The sequence below is a fragment of the Osmia lignaria genome, chromosome 9, assembly GCF_051020975.1.
Source record: "Osmia lignaria lignaria isolate PbOS001 chromosome 9, iyOsmLign1, whole genome shotgun sequence".
NCBI classification, from domain to species: domain Eukaryota; kingdom Metazoa; phylum Arthropoda; class Insecta; order Hymenoptera; family Megachilidae; genus Osmia; species Osmia lignaria.
This window is the reverse complement of record NC_135040.1, coordinates 6,207,929-6,226,509: the sequence shown is the minus strand read 5'-3', so window position 1 is coordinate 6,226,509 and position 18,581 is coordinate 6,207,929. Positions and strand designations below refer to the sequence as shown.

At 34.6% G+C, this 18,581-nt stretch overlaps 3 protein-coding genes across 5 annotated transcripts; 1 reads left to right on the top strand and 2 right to left on the bottom strand.

The window, feature by feature from the left end:
• Positions 1-1,030: 1,030 nt before the first annotated feature.
• Positions 1,031-4,343, bottom strand: PAN3 (Poly(A) specific ribonuclease subunit PAN3). 3 transcript variants are annotated; one of them, XM_034316173.2, is made up of 8 exons: positions 4,201-4,343; positions 3,784-4,041; positions 3,334-3,709; positions 3,136-3,252; positions 2,828-3,067; positions 2,229-2,511; positions 1,749-2,103; positions 1,031-1,538 (listed from the first exon to the last, which is right to left on the bottom strand). In XM_034316173.2, the coding sequence occupies exons 1-8, from the start codon at positions 4,276-4,278 to the stop codon at positions 1,422-1,424; spliced, it is 1,824 nt and encodes a 607-aa protein (XP_034172064.1). In that variant the 5' UTR covers positions 4,279-4,343; the 3' UTR covers positions 1,031-1,421. The 3 variants fall into 3 exon arrangements, with proteins under 3 accessions (XP_034172064.1, XP_034172065.1, XP_076546141.1); XM_034316174.2 differs by having other exon boundaries at positions 3,784-3,963; positions 4,201-4,337; XM_076690026.1 differs by lacking the exon at positions 4,201-4,343 and having other exon boundaries at positions 3,784-3,818; positions 3,958-4,186.
• Positions 4,201-17,859, bottom strand: path (solute carrier family 36 member pathetic). Its single transcript, XM_034316184.2, has 11 exons — positions 17,591-17,859; positions 10,995-11,038; positions 10,845-10,921; positions 10,340-10,438; positions 9,830-9,980; positions 9,631-9,752; positions 9,190-9,554; positions 8,621-8,804; positions 8,371-8,537; positions 6,049-8,289; positions 4,201-4,474 (listed from the first exon to the last, which is right to left on the bottom strand). The coding sequence occupies exons 3-10, from the start codon at positions 10,910-10,912 to the stop codon at positions 8,048-8,050; spliced, it is 1,398 nt and encodes a 465-aa protein (XP_034172075.1). The 5' UTR covers positions 10,913-10,921; positions 10,995-11,038; positions 17,591-17,859; the 3' UTR covers positions 4,201-4,474; positions 6,049-8,047.
• On the top strand, positions 6,293-7,396 carry Rpb10 (DNA-directed RNA polymerases I, II, and III subunit Rpb10). The gene is made up of 2 exons (XM_034316349.2): positions 6,293-6,429; positions 6,686-7,396. Exons 1-2 carry the CDS (start codon positions 6,335-6,337, stop codon positions 6,792-6,794), a joined length of 204 nt encoding a protein of 67 aa, XP_034172240.1. The 5' UTR covers positions 6,293-6,334; the 3' UTR covers positions 6,795-7,396.
• Positions 17,860-18,581: the final 722 nt, after the last annotated feature.

The window sequence follows — 18,581 nt, the reverse complement described above, 5'->3', positions numbered from 1 at the left end:
CCGACGCGGATCCGCGTCAATGAGTATCAGAGTTAATTAGTAAAAAGTTAATCGACTATGGATTAATCATTTTACGTTTAAAAATATAATGTCATAGCAGTATTCGTGTGACGTCTCTGGGTTAGCGGGTTGATGTCGAATAAAATGAAGACTTACACTCGGTCGTACCACGTATATATGGTTAATACGTGTACGAGAAGAGTGATTGTCAGAAATGACACGGTACGGGGGAGTAAATCACGTCGACATTAAGACAATTAGGTGGAGAACGATGGGCCCAGTCGAATCGGTTAATCTGTCTTGGACAGAAACAGATGTTTGATATGCCTTTTATTTCGACTCCACGGTCAGCTTACGTATAAGTTAAACACTTATTCGAACCACAGGACGTACGTATGATAAATGCATGGGCGTCGATACAGGGTATTAGAGATGAGAAGAAATTGGATGAATATTATAATCCCACAATGAAATTAATTTTTCTCCAATCAAAGATATCCTCTGTAAAAAATTGTTATTTAAAATGTAGATATTTAAATGAGGTATATAGTGTAAATGTATGTTATATATATGTAAGATTGTATTTTGTGAATAAAATACTAGCGACGACCATGTGTATGATACGATCCGGAGAATGTGTGCGCAAAAGTCTGTCCATACTCTGGTCGTGCAATTGCGCGAAGGAAATGAGATCAAGTTTGAGTGATTGCGGACAGCAGCCGAAGAGCGGAGGAGAGCGGTAGGGAATGTAGATAGGGCAGTTCAAGAACCGAATCTACAGATTGCCAACTGGATAAACTGGAACAAACGAAGTACCCAGATTTCTACGAGTATCAAATATTCGAATATAAAATCACATAATAATGGATAAAAATACAAGTAAATTTTGTATGGTGATATAATTATTTGAAATAATCGCACACCATTAATTAAGATTGCTTTCAAAAATAAACATTTATTTCAAAATTAATGCTTACCAGCTGTATCCTAAAAACTAAGATCTATCCTATACACCGACTGTGTTTAGGTATTTCTTATTTTTTTTTTTTTTTTTTTAAGACTTCATTGCATTATTAAGTTGTGTACAATTCATTTTCTTTTGTATAGTACCGTAATAGCTTCCACAGCAAATTCAAACATTTTCTGATTTACATCATCACATGATCTCCTTGCACACATATGTTACATTCAAATGGCAGTACCAGAATGTATTTCGCACTTATCTAATGATTCGACATTGTAATCATGCTTACAAACTGGTTCACATACTATTTTTTTCTTATCACCAAACTTAACTCTCGGATCGAATCTCACTCTCCTATGTCTTGATAAAGATTAAAATGATAGTACCGCTAAGTGGTGATATCACATTTATGGTTCGGAGTATGTACCGTCTGGTCAGTTGAGAAAAAGGGTTAGACCTAGACAGCATCTTTAGCAGATTGTACCAATTCTCCAAATGAGGTTTCCAAACATTGTCGCAATTCTGCGTAACTTACTACTAATACACTTTGTTCGTCTCGTGACATCAAACATATCTATATAAATTATAAAGAAGAGATTCAAAAATATATATTAATATCATTTGTATGCTCAACACTAGATTGCCGATTTTATTGCTATTTTTTTTTGAATATATATAGATTTTTAATAGAATTATGAAATGTATACAAATACTAATTCCTTCCCGGCCTATTTGTCCGGCAATCTAGTGTTAATGGATGTATTCTGAAAAATAAAAAATATACCTTATCCTGAGAACCTGAATCCAACTTATTTAAGCAAGATACAACATGAGCCATATCCAACCACGGTCTCCCATCGGCTGCTACCTGGTGGAAAACATAATCCCTAAACAATTTGAGCATATACCGGTCACCCGTTTCTGCCCATGTGGGTTCCATGTTAAGCTCAGGTCTTTCGTTAATAGTGGCCAATTTGACGAGTAACTTAAATAATCTTCCATTTTCCAACTCCTTGGCAAGTTCGTTTTCCAGTACATCGGATCGAAGTTGAGCTGCGTCTAGTTGCGTATAAAATCGTGCTCCAATCATTGGCATGAGATCTGTCACACTTCTTCGTGCTTGGTTTGAAAGTAAATACCTATAAAATTATAATTCCGTTATGAACATAAGCACAGAGTAACGTAAATTACTCTGTCTCCTTCAATCGGAAATGTTAATTTTACAACGAAAAATGTCTTAGAAGGATATAAAACGTATACAAACAGAATCAGATTTCGAAGATCCGTGGAGTAGGAACGTGCGACGAGCTCGAGGGACGCTTGCATATTGTCGCGATGGACGGCAAGTAAACTACGGCATGCTAAAGCCAACACCAACTTTCCAAGGGCGATTAAATCTTCCTGTTGATAATGCGGTATAAGAGAGAGTGGATTTGCTGCGCTTCCATCAAAAGTAACGACATCCGGTATAGCGACACAACTTAAACGTAATCTCGTTCGGGACGTGAGTAGCACTTTCGTCGGATCCAAACATCTGTATGCCAAACCTATCAAAAAAAGAAAAAAAGAAATAAGCTAAAGTGAATTAGCGCGAGATTCGCTCTAAAGTCAACCCTTTTTCGGTCATTTCCGGTCAAAGCGGAAGTGGCGAAAAAAAAAAAAATTTGTCGGCCATTCGTTGAGATTTTGACACACTAAATACAATGGCGCAAGAATTTTTTCGATAACTCTTGCCATTTGGCCTGTACAAAAGTGACAGAAAGTCTAAATGCTTTATCTCCCTTCTCAAGATTTTCAATCTTAGACACGGGTTGGCTAATAAATCAAACAAAATACGTAAAAATATTATTCAAATATACAAACCAGCAGCATGTATAACACGAAGCGCGGCAGTGAGTTGAATGATATAACTCCATATGACGCTTTCCGGTAACATACTGCTATGCTGTTGCCTCAAAATAGTATTCTTGGTATGGCTGTAAGGTCGCGGAGCGTTAGGATCCGAAGAAAATGGATCCGTATAACCATTTAATTCGGTTGCTGAGAAATGCTTATTCAGTAATGTCTCCGAGCCAGGATGATAATCGTAAACAAATACCATGGCTGAAACGATAAAGTTGCTTCATAAAGGTATATTTAGAATTTTTCTTACTATGTACATTAATACGAACAATGGTCACCAAAGGCCTTGGTTGTAAAAACTTCTCTTAACTGCACCAAATTTGTATGAGATAATCGTTTCCACATATCTACCAGCACCATACACTTCGTATTAGCAAGTCTGAAATCTAAAAGGATATGAAATGCTTCTCTCAGTATCATTTTTATTGAACTTTTTAAATATTACCACACAGTTTATAAATACTTACCATGTATGCGACGTAAACAATAACGAGTACCACTTTTAATGCTGGTAGCTTTGTACGTTGATGTTTGATAGCCAAGTATCGTTGAAGCAGGTTTATGGATTGGTTCCAATGGGCACAGCTCGTGATAATTATCTACCTCATTTGGTAAATCGGGAAATCGTACTACATCAGGTTGCGCTAATGTTAAAGCATTTTTCTGTAGAATGTCCATTCGTAGATTCTCACTGACAAAGAAGCTGGGTGTTGCTTGGGGAGGTGGAGTTGAAGGAGCAGAAGAGTTATTAGACGAGGGGGGCTTTGTAGGTTTCACTGGCTGAAGATGGGCAGGTGTACCTGGATAGACATAGCCTACCTGACCTGCTCCGACAGTTCCGATCTATCAATGAAATTTTTACTCGTTAATTAAGCAAAAATGATACAATGTTTTTGTTAATTTTGATATTTACTCACAGTCTCGGTTCCTTCTTCAGCCCCAACACTTTCAGCTGAAGTATTTCCAAGATAAAAATAAGTAGTACCGCCCACATTCTCTTGCGAATGATAAGAGTTATTGAAAAGATTTGGAGAGCTGCTGTTACTACTAGTAAGACCCCGTCCAGGTACAAATTCTGGACTGGCAGTTACCTTTTTCTGTGAATCCAGAGAAAGGTTTGACAAATGTTTCGTAACAGCTGAGGTACTTAACGTTATCCCTGGACTTTGACGATTCTATCCAAAAAATATATAATAAATAAATCATATATGTATATTACCAATTCATTAATGTATTCCAATTTACTAATGTATCTAATTGAATAATATATAAAATGGAAAGTTTTACTAAAGCTTGACTCTCCTCAAATAAATTGAAGATGAGTAGTATACTACCATGTAGGTAGCAAGCTTGGACTCCAGTGGAACGCCGTTTGTTTGAGGGGTGTACGCAACAAACATTGATGGGTCCATCTCTCCTTCAGCCACTGCATTTACCGCTGTCACGCTTAACCCTCACTTCTACTCTTCCTATTTTCCTCCCTGATGAAAATCTCTTTGCACCTATTTGTCTCAATTGAAATTAACAAATGTGCTTTACCACAGTTGTCTGCTCCTCCTATTATATAGATGTACGATGCGATATCAATTCTCTGACCCTGGAACATACCTTACAAATACATAAGTATAAATGAAAAATAAACTTATAACAAATTATTCTACATTATCAATAGTTATTGCAATATATAAAATTAACGATAGATAAATATATATTTATTGAGATAACATAATTGTCTCAAAAATCATAAACGCATGTACAAAAATTAATTTACAGAACAACGAACAATATATCAATATCTTATATAGATAGATAGATAATATATAAAAATAATATATGTAGTTTGTTTATAAAACATTTTTGAAGTATTTAAGTATATTTATAGTTCTAATCCACGTCCACTTGTATTCATACAAGTAGTGGTGTATAAATTTAGTAAAGTATATCGCTTCTTCTAAACGACGAGATAACTTGCCGTGTACGATTTAAAAAAAAACTGAACACACCACAAGTCGTTGATCTTGAATGAAATTTCGGGAATGGATGTAGCTCAAGAAATATAAAAAAAAAAAATAAAAGAAAACCAAAAAAGAGCAAGTAGAATTGTACGCTATAGCAATGGCAGCTGATTTTGACAATACAGCGAAAAAGACGCACAGAATATAACCTTGACTTAATGTTATTAGCGATACGAAGTATTTATCGCGACCACGAGTTTGATAAAACGATCGAACGATTGGGCAATAAGAGGAACCGAAAACAATTAAGTATGGGAACGTATTCGATAAAATGTACGTAAAAAGTACGCTGTGCTAACATAACCATTTACACTGTCATTGATGTCGCGTCGGTGTACGGCGCCAAAATTCCGATCTTTCCGGTTTCTGTTACAGCAACGGTAAACGAGCGCGGTAAAAAAAAAGCAATAATTAGAAAGACGATTTGATAGCACTCTAACCGTGTTATAACATGTTTCCATCCAGCAGACAAAGGAGAAAGCAGAACCAATGCGATCTTGTATGTTTATGGTGTTCTCCCTTTGCTTCGGCCTCGTATTTTTCTCTTTCTCCCTCTCTCCCTTCCGCCCCCCCTATTCATGTCCTTCGATCGGAGCAGCTGTCTTTCTGCCACGGCTTGTCTCCGGGCGCGCTAAACGCGAAGCTGTATATTTATCTTTCGAACGCGCTTGTAAACGACCGCGTTTTGAATTGTCACCGCACTTCTTAGACTTTATCTAACTGTTGCTCATTGCCAATGATTATCCGTAAATAATATTCAAGGTGATCTAACATTTTAACGGTACATTATTAATAACAATCGATCGAAGAACAAAAATACGTCCACGATTTTTTAGTTGGTATAATTTCATTATGGGAAACGTATGGTCACCGTTATTGCGTCGCGTTTAGAATATTTATCTTGCCACCCGATTTGTTATATTCAATATTAGATTAAACGTTCGCAACGATAAATATTCTTATCGAAAAATGATACGATAATAATGTTTAAATAAAAGATTATTTCTTTGTTAAAGGTTAATTTAGGACGATGATTTTAATAATTTGAGTCACAGCGTACGATTCGCTTTACTTATATATAATATATATATATATTTTCGTTTAACGTTTCTCAGTTATTTTAAGACGCTCGTATTTTTTATATACTATGATAATTCAAATATTTACAATAAATTTACGAGGCTTCTTTCTCGGTACTGTAATCTTCTCGGCTGATGCACTCTAATATTTTATTTTCACGATTTTGTTGGCAACAATGAGCAAGATCGAAATACTTCAAGGTACTGCACGATTGCAGATATGTTAGTTTGTGTATGCAAGTCGGAAATCGAGCTTTCGAGAATAAGTAAACTAACGTTTTTTGCTTATTCGTTATTGTAAAAGTTAAAGCGAGTAACAGTACACATATTGACGTATATTGAAAGGATCTAATTGTTCAGTAAGACTTATAACAATGATTATACCTGTACGTTGTTTTACTTGTGGAAAAGTGATCGGTAACAAGTGGGAAGCTTATCTTGGTTTATTGCAAGCAGAATACACTGAAGGGTGAGTATATAAATATCTAAAAACAAAAAAAATAATTTTAAAAAAAATGACATAGAATCCAATAATTTGTATGTATTTTGTAATTCACATTCATAAGAAACTTAACCTTAATTTCGAGCATATTACACTGTACTGAAGTCAATAAAAATCAGTAACATAAAATTGATTAATTGCTCTTCCAATAAAAATTCTACATGTTTCATCAAGTCTAAACAGCAGATATTAATACACTGTGTGGTACATGTGTATGTTACAGAGATGCTCTTGATGCATTGGGATTAAAACGATACTGTTGCCGCAGAATGCTCCTTGGACATGTAGATTTAATTGAAAAACTTCTAAATTATGCACCATTAGAAAAATAACATGTTGCATTTTTATTTTCAAACCTCGTTTTGAGTAACATTGTATAATGATTATAGAAATTGTTAAAATAAAATGTTGCTATAATATTTTGTACTCTTAATACTAACAAGTGTATAGAAGTGTATTTACATGAAAGTATTATTCCTTAATGTGTACATAAAGTTTGGAGTAATAAAATGTAAGAACATATTATAAAATGATTTGTATTTTAAAGTTACAATAAAATTCATCTTGTATTCGTTTTAATCATGAATATGTAAATATTCCCAACAAGTGTATAAAAAATTGATTACAAGTTTGGTGAACAAACATTGCTTTGGAAAAAAAAATGTTTTTTTTTTTTGTTTTTTAAATATGTATTCACATTAAATGCAACACAAGAGTGAAACATTTCATATATTGTGTATCTGTTATATGCACAGAATATGTAACAGGAACTTATTTTACATGCACATTCGTATATCTAAAACTTTCCTTAAAAATTTAATATACATGTTTCAAATATTACAACAATATTTTATATTTACTATAAATTAACAAACTGTTTTCAGGTTTAGAAAAAAAATGGAAGGTTATACTCTGTGTTGAATAATAAAAAATTTCACGTTTATATTTTTTCAAATTTTGAATCAACATTGTTTGTAACTTATTGTTCCAATATAAAACATTGTTCACAGTCTAAATACTGTTTACTTCCCCTAGACTCCATCTTTTGTAAATTCAATAAAATTTTATAAATAAAAACGTTAGTTACATACTTCAAAATTCATTAGCTACTTTTCAACAATTAAATTTTTTCATATAACCTTCGTTGACGCTATTTTATATTGTACAAGTTATTTGTGCGTAGATACAATTTAAACTATAGCATTTACCGAATATCGGCTCTTCGGTTCTGATCGTCCGTACAAGAATTAATATTTTGATGTTCCCATTTGCACAGCAATCGAAACATTAGCATAATAAATACTTTCTTTTCTCATCTTATTAAAATTACTTCTTGTAAGCACGTAGAAACATTTAAATCTGTGATATAAACTTTCAAATTTTCTATTTCGTGTTCATCCTTAAAATCAATTATCATTAGTATTTCTCGTTTATAAATCTTTCTTCACTTTTATGATTGTCTTCATAAAATATAAAAGATTCGAAATTTATTGCATTAAAATCCGTTATAAAATGGTATCCAAACGTTTGAAGTTTGGAACATTGGAATATCTACAAATCTATTTATTGACGAGAACAGCTTCTTTTAACTGTATAGTGCTACGATTTGTATCAATGCACTACGAGATCCAAATATCAACGCCATCATGCCAATAATACATATGATAATGTTCTTCAAGGCTACCCAATTTCCTGCCCCGAAACCAACGTCCCAGTACGTTACCGTTTCGACGAACACGGGAATTAAAAGTCCCAATATCGAAAAACAGAATGCACCGATCAAACCGATGAAAGGTTCGATAGTTGGTACAATCACGGCGAGTAAAACTGCAACACAAAAGTAACATATTTATTTTTTCTTCTTAATATCAATGATAAAATTACTCATAAACGGAATCATGTTTATACCTGCTCCTGTGACCATCACTGTTCTCAGAATGTAATTAGCTAACAATGGTTTCTTCTGGAACCGATCTTTAATACCGTTCCATGCAATATCAAGGCACACATAAAATTGCAGACCAAACGTACAGTAAACAGCAAGTGCTATTAAAATCTTTACAACTTGGGCCGGTCTGAAAATGAAAAAAAAAAACATGAGATATAATTAGTACAAATAGATCTTTCATTTATTTATTGTACTAATCGTGACTCCTACATTTCTGCCGTTGGTAAATTCAACGTGATACTGTCCGAAGTAAGATCTTGATATTTCACGTATCCTAAGAATCCGAGTAAAATATATATAAGCGTAACCCCGGACATTCCCTTGTTGAGAACACCGCAGATTCCAACAAAATGTTGCGGTGTTTTCATGTTATTCTCCAGTGGCATTACGACACCTGTAAAACACTGTTCTTTCAATCCCAATTTCTTTATATACAGGGTGTTAAAAAATTACCTAAAGAGCTCAAAAGTTCTGTACTATTTTTCGATGAGATCAGTCGTTATTAAAAATTGAAAAATTGACCAATCAGCTTGAGTCGAGGTGCGACGACAGAGCAAGCAAACGGAGACACCTACTCCGCGTGTCTTGCCACTCAAGCTGCACGCTGATTGGTCAATTTTTCAATTTTCAACCACGAAAATGTGGCTAAACTACTGATCCCATCGAAAAATGCTACAGAACTTTTCGCTTCGATTTTCCTTGATATATCCAATGATATAGAGCTCTTCAAATAATTTTTTAACAGTATGTTCAAACGATCAAAGACCGATAAACAGTACCTATTGCTTCCATGGCAAAAATAGTAATGCTAAAGAATCGTGGGAAGTCCTCGATAGACGCAAACAATGGTACAGAGTTGATAGGAGGGAGATCCCAAACTAAATAATAAAACGTTATTCCTAAACCGGTTCCCATGAATATATTGGCAACCATAGAAACAGGTGCAAGATACTTCAGATTCGGTATATAACTAAGCAGTATCATCGGGATCAGTAAACAGGCGGCTATCAACCGTAAACTGAATTCAGGCGAATCTTCATCCTTGTAATATTGAATAATTTGCTTGAAGTTCGCGGCAACGATAACCGTGTACACACTGCAGGTGCCAAAATATGTTGCGAATAAACTAATTTGTATAAGATACCTGTTGACAAAAAGATCATAACGTTGTTATCACGATTACATAGAACGATAGTTAGCCAGTGAAATAAAAGTTTTACCTAATTGGCCTTGCAAACTTTCTTCCCCATTGTGGTCCGGTGGCAAACGCTGCTTCTGCTACATCAGCGAAGCTCATTTCTGAACGCTTTGTTTTGTAATAAAGGACGTGCGCACATTTTACCTGAGCATCATAAATTTACCAATTAAATCTCTGTTTAGCCTTTAATTGTCAGACTCAATGTCTCAATGTTTATTTACCAAGATATAAGCGCAGTGTGTGCATACAAATGCTACCAAGATAGTGGAAAATACACCGAGTAGGAGACCGGCATTCTTGAATGCAATTGGCATAGACAGTATGCCTGTACCAAGCGACGCTTTCAGTAAATGCGTTAATGTGTCGCAGTCCCTGGAACGATACAAGGGCAACGTTTCAATAGATAATCACCTGTTTGCGTAATTTAACGAGGAACAGTTATTTTTCATTTCGTGTAATAAACGTCACGAGCAAATAAACTGTTTACAATAATAAGTGTGAAAATAAAAAAAAAGCTACAACTTGCTCCAACAACTAAAATCAACGAATATAAATCAAGAAGCTTTAATCAAGGAATTCCCACAACGAATATCAACTTTATTATTACTTTTATCTCTGACCTAAGAGCACGAATAATGTGTAACGATTTAAGGCGAGAGGGGCAAGTAAGGTTGAATGTATCGATTATATTAAATATTTTTATGAATTTCTTCTTTCGCAATTGCTCTTACGTCGTCGGGTTATCAACTATTCGTTCGGTGAAGGGATCGTAAGTTTTTCCATCACCCTGTGCGGCCTCCGGGTCTCGTGGAGCGACTTGCACTTTGTATCTGCAACGAACATAATACATTACCATAAATGGAACTGAATATTATTTTACGTAATGCGATTATCGTTGAATATACGAGAACATAATAGGTGTAAGCGAACTTTGATTATTCATCATTAAGTCTGTACGATAACGAGTACCTTAAATTTTCTAAAAACAAATGTTGTGATAATGAAAATTTCCAGAGGAACTTATTTCATTTTTATAAATGAAACATTAATTCTATGAATCGATAACTGACAAACATGACTTTCATACATAAATTTCCGCTGGATAACCCATGCAACGGATCATATAAATATCAATTTTATTAATAAAAAACTTCCACGTTCAAAGTGCGTGTTTACACAAATTAATTGATAATAATGAATCATTAATGTTCAAAATGAAAAAAAAGTTAATTTTACTTGGTTAGTACACCGTCTTTAGGGTTGGATCCGTCTTGGGGTAAAAAGGTGTGCATCTCCGTAGGCATTCTGTTATCCTAAAAAGTAAATTTTATATAATAAATATTCCGCATAATTGGAGATTTAAATATTCAAATATTTGTTACGTACCGTTTGGATGCCGTCTGTCTTCTAGCCTTTCTAAATTATATTATCTGTAATTAAAAAGAAAAAGCGATAATAATAACGTAATTATCATTTTTATCACTAAATCGAAACCATAGGAGAAATTGTTTTGTCTGTGAGTGTAACAAGATATTATCGACTTATCAGCTTAATTGGTGATGCTAATCGAAGCCCTATCGTTCTAAAAGTATTGTTATAATTAAACTGTGTTAATATCAGTGTGAAACGATTGGCGAAATTTATAAATAAATTGCAAACGTATAGCAACAATTTCTGTTCTATCGTACAACTCCAACTTCCAAATTCGTCTGTCTCGAATTTAAATTCAATATCAATCGCGCCTAATCGGGCGCTAAATAATTGTAATCAAGCATTGTCTCTCGTTTCAGAATTGAATTTCAAACGAGGATTTCCGAGAATAGACTGATGAAATATACATGCCACTTTGGTCGTGTAAAGTATTTCAATTTAGAATTTAAAAAAAAATAAAATAAAATTGAAATAGGGAGTCTCGTTTTAACACTGAGCGCCCCGTCATCCATATATGGGTGACGCTTGAATTTCAATAGGAATCAATCACTCGTGTTATTAAGAATTCTTTGATTTAATTGGAAATACTTATATCAGATACTTGAAATTGTGGATAAAAATATAATGAAATATTTTAAAGATAATATATATAAGATTTTTGAAGATAAAAGTAAAAAAATAATTTATAACGTAAAGCGATAATAATAACAACGCAATTATTATTTTTAGCACTAAATCGAAACCATAGGAGAAATTGTTATGTCTGAATGCAACAAGAAATTATCGAAAATACTTAATGGAATTTTCAATGGTTTTACCGTGGCAGTCAAAATGTTAAATTAGTCACTATAACGTGACGTAGTATTACATGGAATTACGATATCTCTTGAGCATCCTTATGTAAAGTATCATCTCGGAAAGACAGCCTTTAGCTCCGACCTTGTAATGTTGCGGTTCTACATGCATTTGAATGACGTATACGGAAATGCAACAAGTGTGGGCGTTCGATATCCCGATGCGTAGAACAATTAAGACGAACAGAGAAATGTTAATCGAAGCTCTGTTAAATAATCATTTCGATATCGCGGATCGAGCCTTATGGCGAAAGTACTGTTCATTTTCGCCGGGGAACCCTCACCTTGATTTTGAATTCAAAGTGCTTTCAATATAATTCGTAGATAAAGAGATTCTAGCTCGTCTAGAGGTTATCGTCTTTGATAACGTGTTTAATTACGTAATTTTCTGTTATCGCTGATCTAAACATTTACAGAGGTTGCAGTATTTCAACCTTTGAAACTGCATTCACGCGTACTGTGCATTTCGTGGAAGGAGAAAAAAAGAAGTAGACCAAACAATTAAATAGTAGATTATTCCCTATGACCGAAGCTTCTAAGTACGTAATAATTAATGACGTAAATGATTGCTCAAAGAACCGTAAGAGAGACAGTTAAACGAATAAATTAAGTATGTGAAAAAATGAGTACAATTATCTTGGACATTTAATTGTCAAAAGTGACGCGAGAAATCATCTGAGATATAAGACGAGTTTAGAAGCAATGCTATAAGTCTGCAAATGTAAATTAAGAAATAGTGGAATTTGGATCGAAATCTAGGTTGTTCGTGCAACAGCGCTAGAAGTATCCGAGGAAATATGAATTTCTAAACGCTTCAAATTAAGCAGCCAATTATTTTTTCATTAACCTAAATTATACGATACTTTGTCTACAATATTTATGCGATCGCTGTTGATTTCCACTATCACCGATCAAAGACCCTTTGTTCGCTCTTGCTATTATTATATTTAAATACACTTTATGCGGTGCTTGAACAAAGAGTGCCACTGTATCAAACAATTTTTTGGTCGTACTTTAAAAGCAACGATACTGCTCGGCATTTGAACGCGTCTTATTTTCCGATAATATTTCTGAATGAAAGGAAGAAAAATTTTTCAACTTATAATTACTCGTAATCAGCTGATCATAAATTGCACGTTTCAACGGCGGTTCAAGTAAAAATACCGAACGCTAGTAGCTAAACTTACAAAGTAAGTTTCGCGTAATCTTATTTATTTTCAGGTTTTCCTTACATAATTAGGAACAAATTTTTTTTCATACTCGTGAATATTTTACTGTAAACCAGGGGTGGGCAATTGTTTTGGTTTGGGGGCCATTTTGTGGAAGCGGAGGACCGCGCCCTTTAAAATGATTGCATTTCTAGAAAAATTTCTAGAAAGTAATTCGGTTACAAAATCGCCATTTTTTACGGATGAAAAATATTCGAAAGGTTAAAGTCGCCCAACTGGAATGTATAATTAAATGTTTCCATGCGAGCGGACTTGATTCGTGCGCAATTAGGTTTTGACAATACAGTTTGATTTCCATGATATTTAAAGGGCATGCTCGTTACAAATTCAGATATCAAACGTACAGCAAAGTCTAATTACCATTCCGCCGATCGAAGCCTGTACTTGTTACCTGTAATTTGTTGCCGTCCACGTGTCACACCAAATAGCCGAGTAAAAAGTGCACACATGACGTACAAGTGAAACAATCATTACTCAATCATGATGTTTGCATACATTTGAGAACTTGTAGCTCTAATTTCAGTGAAGTTCCTTTTTCGATTTTCGAATAAAGTAGGAGCGAAGTGAAATCAGATTAAACTATCCTAGATAGTAATTGCACCGACGATCCTAGCAATTTCGCATTGGAATTAATTAATCTTTAATCTATCCTCGTTGAAACGACAATTACCAGAGCGAGTGTTATGTGGAAAATTAGGTCGTTCAACTTTCAGAGTTAACCTTTCATTTATTGCGGTCAATTTTAGTTAATTATTACCGAATCGCTGACTAATTTTTAAAAGGGAAGAAAAATATAATCAAGTATGCTCGATGGGTAAGGTAGGAATTACAAAGAATGGAAAATAACAAAGGACTTCGTCCGGTTCTGTTTATAAATAAGAAGATAAATTTACTGGCGGTTAGCCAATTTCTGAAACCACAAGGCATCCAAAACTTTGTTAGAATACTAATTGGTGCGGTAATTCCTTAATTCCTTCCCAATAAAGCTTACAGCGTTTTTGTTGACCCACGTTTATCAGCTTAGTTAAAAAAAATCTTTACGAGAGGATGATTAACCGAGGCTCAAAATAAATTAGCTTCTTGGTGTATCAAATTCTCCATTGTACTACTGTTCGCTTCCAACCAATTGTAAATTAAGTAGCAGTTGACAAAGGTTGATTGAATTAATCAGAGGCACGAAATCTTTTCAATTATCTGTATAAAGGAGAAGCAGACCTTAAGCTGCTATACTTACACTTATAAAACTTTATATCGAAACATGACAAGGTGATTTCGTTATATTGCATGATTTGCTTTTTCATCTTCAGATTCTTTTCTATAATTCTACTTTCATATCAGTAGATAAGTCACAGATGTGACTATCGGGTGCAACAAGCATGAGTAATGTTTCGTGCCAAATATAGATGCTGTTTAAATAATTTAATAATTTATATCCGGCGCAAGATATGGCGTCTTGTAGATGAAAAGTATGGGAGGAGGAACGACCAATGGCGTTTCAGGCTCAGTTTAGAATCCTCGATTCTAAAATAACCTCAAACTATCTTTCCCAGTAAGCATAATGTGCAAGTAATCATCGTTTACACCATATTTTACGTCACCTATTCCTTCGATGGAATCATGACTAAGCAATATTTTGTTTAAGAAAAATGCGTCGCTATTTGACGTTCGCAAAGATGCGTTATAAAAAATTTCCATTTTTAACCTATAAGTAAGCAATTGTCTGCCACGCAAAATAACAGAAAAGGAAGTAAACATACATTATCTGAAGTCGATGAATATGCATGCTAACTGTATCTCTTACAAACATTGTTTCCAGAGCAGAAAAAACAATGTGAACATAAAATGAATTAATTTAATGTAATATTGGATTAATTGATTACGAATGTGATTTTAAACGTTCTAACAGAAAGTGTTGCGCAGTATTTTTCAGAAAATGACTCAGGAGATTACAAATATACTGGTCCAAACTATAGCTTTAGAAAACAGAAAAGGATTTCGGTACGAGAAAGAAAATGGCGCGAATGCAGCATCACGTGACGCGTGCGTAGGCTCCGGAAGAAGAGGCGTTTCCAAAGATTTATGGCTACCTTGCCCATCTTGTGCCCAATGACCCGAGATAATAAAATTCCATTTGAAAGTTCAAAACTCGAAGAACTGTCTTTATTTACGGATTTATACCTGGAATTTTTGAAAAATTCCCTAAAGAAACGTTACAATCCCTTGCTCGGCCTGTTAGAAACTTCCTGGAAATCCCCGTTCACAATATCTCTGCTTTTCATCACGCCTCAACGAAACGATTAGTAATATAATATCAGAAACGTTTCTGTTTCACGATCATCCTTTTTTTACAGTGTTTCCGTCGCACGTGGTAAATTGTTAATAAAAGTGCACGTGTCACAATGATATAGTTACCTGCATAGAAACTGAAATGTGGGTCACCTTGAAACTGAGTTTTCTAGTTCGTTGTCAAGGCTGAGTGCCAAAGTTCGTTTATACGGCCGTTTCGTGTACCGGGATCAAGTTTTTGTAAAAAAGGAATTCAGTAACTTTCTAACAAGAAACTGTTTGTCAGAAATAAATTGATACATATATTAAGTGAATGATTGATAAAATATTTTGAACACATAAATCTCGTTATCACATCAATATGTAACGGAAAGCAAATCTCGTTATATGCGATAAGATTACAGTAATTACAAGGTCAATGAAATTATTCATATACAGCTCATAAAGGTTCTTGAGTTATTTCATATTCAACCGGTTTTCCCGCGAGTTCAAGAGTACTATTATAATTTACATAAAGTGTATGCTTTAATCCTTTGATCCTTAATCCTTTTAAAGATCAAAATTTTATTTTTCACACTTGCTATTTCTTTTTTTTTAAATATCGAATATAATAGTCCATCTATTACGCCAATATGATGCAATAAACAGGCAGTTATTTATTATCTCTATCAACAGTAAAGTGATAACAAAAAAATATTGTTTTTTCTATCATCCCAGACACGTCGTATAACGCCAGGTCCGTTAATAACCATGACACGAACCGCTGTGTCACATTTGTTCCCGAGGTATGTACATATATAAGAATAAAACGTGATGACCGATAAGAAAAGCGTGACTTAATTTACACGGGAAAAATCGATTTCTATGACGCGAAGGTGCAACGAACGAATTCATCTATATAGTTATATCGTAGTTTCAACGCGCATGTCCGAAATATCGACGCGAGGTTACATCATACAAAGCTACCGTACGATGGAACTGCCATCGCGAGCCATACAAGTCGCGTCTACCACAAACTTAGTACACCACGTGCTCGTGGCGGCACGATTCTACTGACGAAACACGTTCAAGAACTTGCAGTCTTCTTTCTACGACAAGAATTTCCAGATGCACTACATTTTTCCTCGTATTTCATTAACATTCTATTTCAGGAAACGTTGGGAATTTTTATACTTTAAAGAATTTTTATAATTTAAGATAAAATTAAGTACCAGATGGATCATTCATTTCTCTAATGACCAACATTCAGCTCTTGTTTGCGTTTAAATTTTTCCGATACACTGTATAAATGTTTTTTTAACTAAAATAACTTTTACGGTTCATCAAATTGATAATGCTAAGCGCTAAATTCGCCGGGGCAGATTACTGAAGGACAAGATATACAGTCATGAGAAATGGTATTCCGTGCTATTGTAATGTTTTCTCTTTCTTGAATTTTACATGTACCACACGACTTTTTGATGGCGAACAATGCTTGAACGCAGCTGTGACTAAACGCGTGAGTGAACAAAGTTTCCTAAAACGCATGCTTTCAGTTGAAATCCGTCAAGAAGACGAAGAGGATTGATAAAATTGTAAATGTCGATATTTAGATCGACGTGGCGTCTTGAGGTCACGCCGAGAAAAAGATATACCGTTGTATTCGACGTAGTATTTAAACTTTACTCTTCGTCGCTTAAAATGTTTCTTTTTTTTATGAAACAAACTCTTCGAGATTTCGTTTATGCAAGTCTATAACGCTTATTGCATCATTACATCTTTATTCGAAAATTTTTTCTATTCTTTGAATTTTAACGATTACACGCGAAAAAGGTGCCTATTCGATTTGAGGTTAGATTTCACACCCTTCAAGGACGATAGGGCACAAATAGAGCGTATCTTTATTTTTGTCTTGGCTTACTCTACAAACCCAAAAAGTTTCATACAAATCGGTAAATAAGGGTCTGCGATTTTCCCTAGTCAGTTTGAACGTGTAAACTATTGAAATTTGAATCGATCTTCATCGATCAAGATCGATGATACATTTTAACGCAAGAATATAATTCGAATATCGATCGATTGCATAGAAAACTTTGATCGTTACATTCTCAGCTATTTTGTAATTTAAATCGAGTGCACGGACCTTTTTAAACAGCGCAAGGAGGAGTGAACATCTAATAACGTAAATTAAAGATCCACATACCTGTTCGCAGAAGGTTGCTTATGTTTTATACGGTGTAGGAAAGAAAACGTGGTGCGTACGGTTGAATCCTGCCGTTTGATGTTACTTCATTTCAGGCAAACGCCGGTACGCACAGTAACGATGTTTAATAAATTAATTGCAGCGTAAATTCAACACAACAAAATTCACGATGCATCCAATGGCTTCTTACTACACGTACCGGCGTATACCGCCGCGAACATCGACCGCCCGAAAGAGACTGCCGTTAGAGACGCACGCCGTGCAAGAATAAACTGAAAACTTTAGTCCCCGGAAGAGCGTCCTACGCGTTTCGTCGACCAACCGCCAGAGGTCGAACATCCTCCTCCTTCCCCCATCGCAATCGAATTCTGCCACAGTATTTTCCGCTGTTTTAAAATTATTACCCCCTGATCTATGGCCACCGTGATCACGTGACTAACCAATCAGTTTTATTTTCATTACCGAACTACAAGGTTATCGAGGAGAAAATACGAGATCAAGATGTTTGGAAGAGCGATGCTTAATATTTCCGTTCTTCATAAAGGTTCGTTTATTCACTTGTTCAACAAATTTACTATGGTTTGATGAATTGGTTAGTAGAGTTTGTTGCTTGTTTTGATGTACTGAATAAAACGATATCCACTGTAAAGGCGCGGTTTTCATATTAAGCTGGTTAGACAAGCACGTGGTTAAAAACCATATGATGAAATTCTGACTGGCGTGTCACCGTCAAATGACCGTGTGATTTAAACGATTAAAATGTCAAACAGCTACGTCGATAATCGATGAAAATTTAAACCGTTACCGATGTACAGCACATTAAATTTTGCTTAAAATTTCGTATGTCAATATTATGGCGATAAAATTGAACAAGATTTATGTTCACATTTTCTTTCATTACTCGGTCTATAAACGGTATCAGATTACTGTTAAGCGCGATTAGAATTATAAACGTGTTACGTAATATCTGATACTATCTTTTGTAAACGTT

What these genes read in the sequence shown, in the direction of transcription:
- Rpb10 (XM_034316349.2), top strand. Translation starts at nt 6,335, where the DNA reads ATGATTATACCTGTACGTTGTTTTACTTGTGGAAAAGTGATCGGTAAC. An exon ending in CAAGCAGAATACACTGAAGG is followed by an intron (nt 6,430 to 6,685) that starts GTGAGTATATAA and finishes TGTATGTTACAG; the next exon opens with AGATGCTCTTGATGCATTGG.
- PAN3 (XM_034316173.2), bottom strand. Translation starts at nt 4,278, where the DNA reads ATGGACCCATCAATGTTTGTTGCGTACACCCCTCAAACAAACGGCGTT. An exon ending in TCGTGTTATACATGCTGCTG is followed by an intron (nt 2,512 to 2,827) that starts GTTTGTATATTT and finishes TTTTTTTGATAG; the next exon opens with GTTTGGCATACAGATGTTTG. An exon ending in ATTCAGGTTCTCAGGATAAG is followed by an intron (nt 1,539 to 1,748) that starts GTATATTTTTTA and finishes TAATTTATATAG; the next exon opens with ATATGTTTGATGTCACGAGA.
- path (XM_034316184.2), bottom strand. Translation starts at nt 10,912, where the DNA reads ATGCCTACGGAGATGCACACCTTTTTACCCCAAGACGGATCCAACCCT. An exon ending in AAAGACGGTGTACTAACCAA is followed by an intron (nt 10,439 to 10,844) that starts GTAAAATTAACT and finishes TGTTCGTTGCAG; the next exon opens with ATACAAAGTGCAAGTCGCTC. An exon ending in ATAGTTGATAACCCGACGAC is followed by an intron (nt 9,981 to 10,339) that starts GTAAGAGCAATT and finishes GTATCGTTCCAG; the next exon opens with GGACTGCGACACATTAACGC.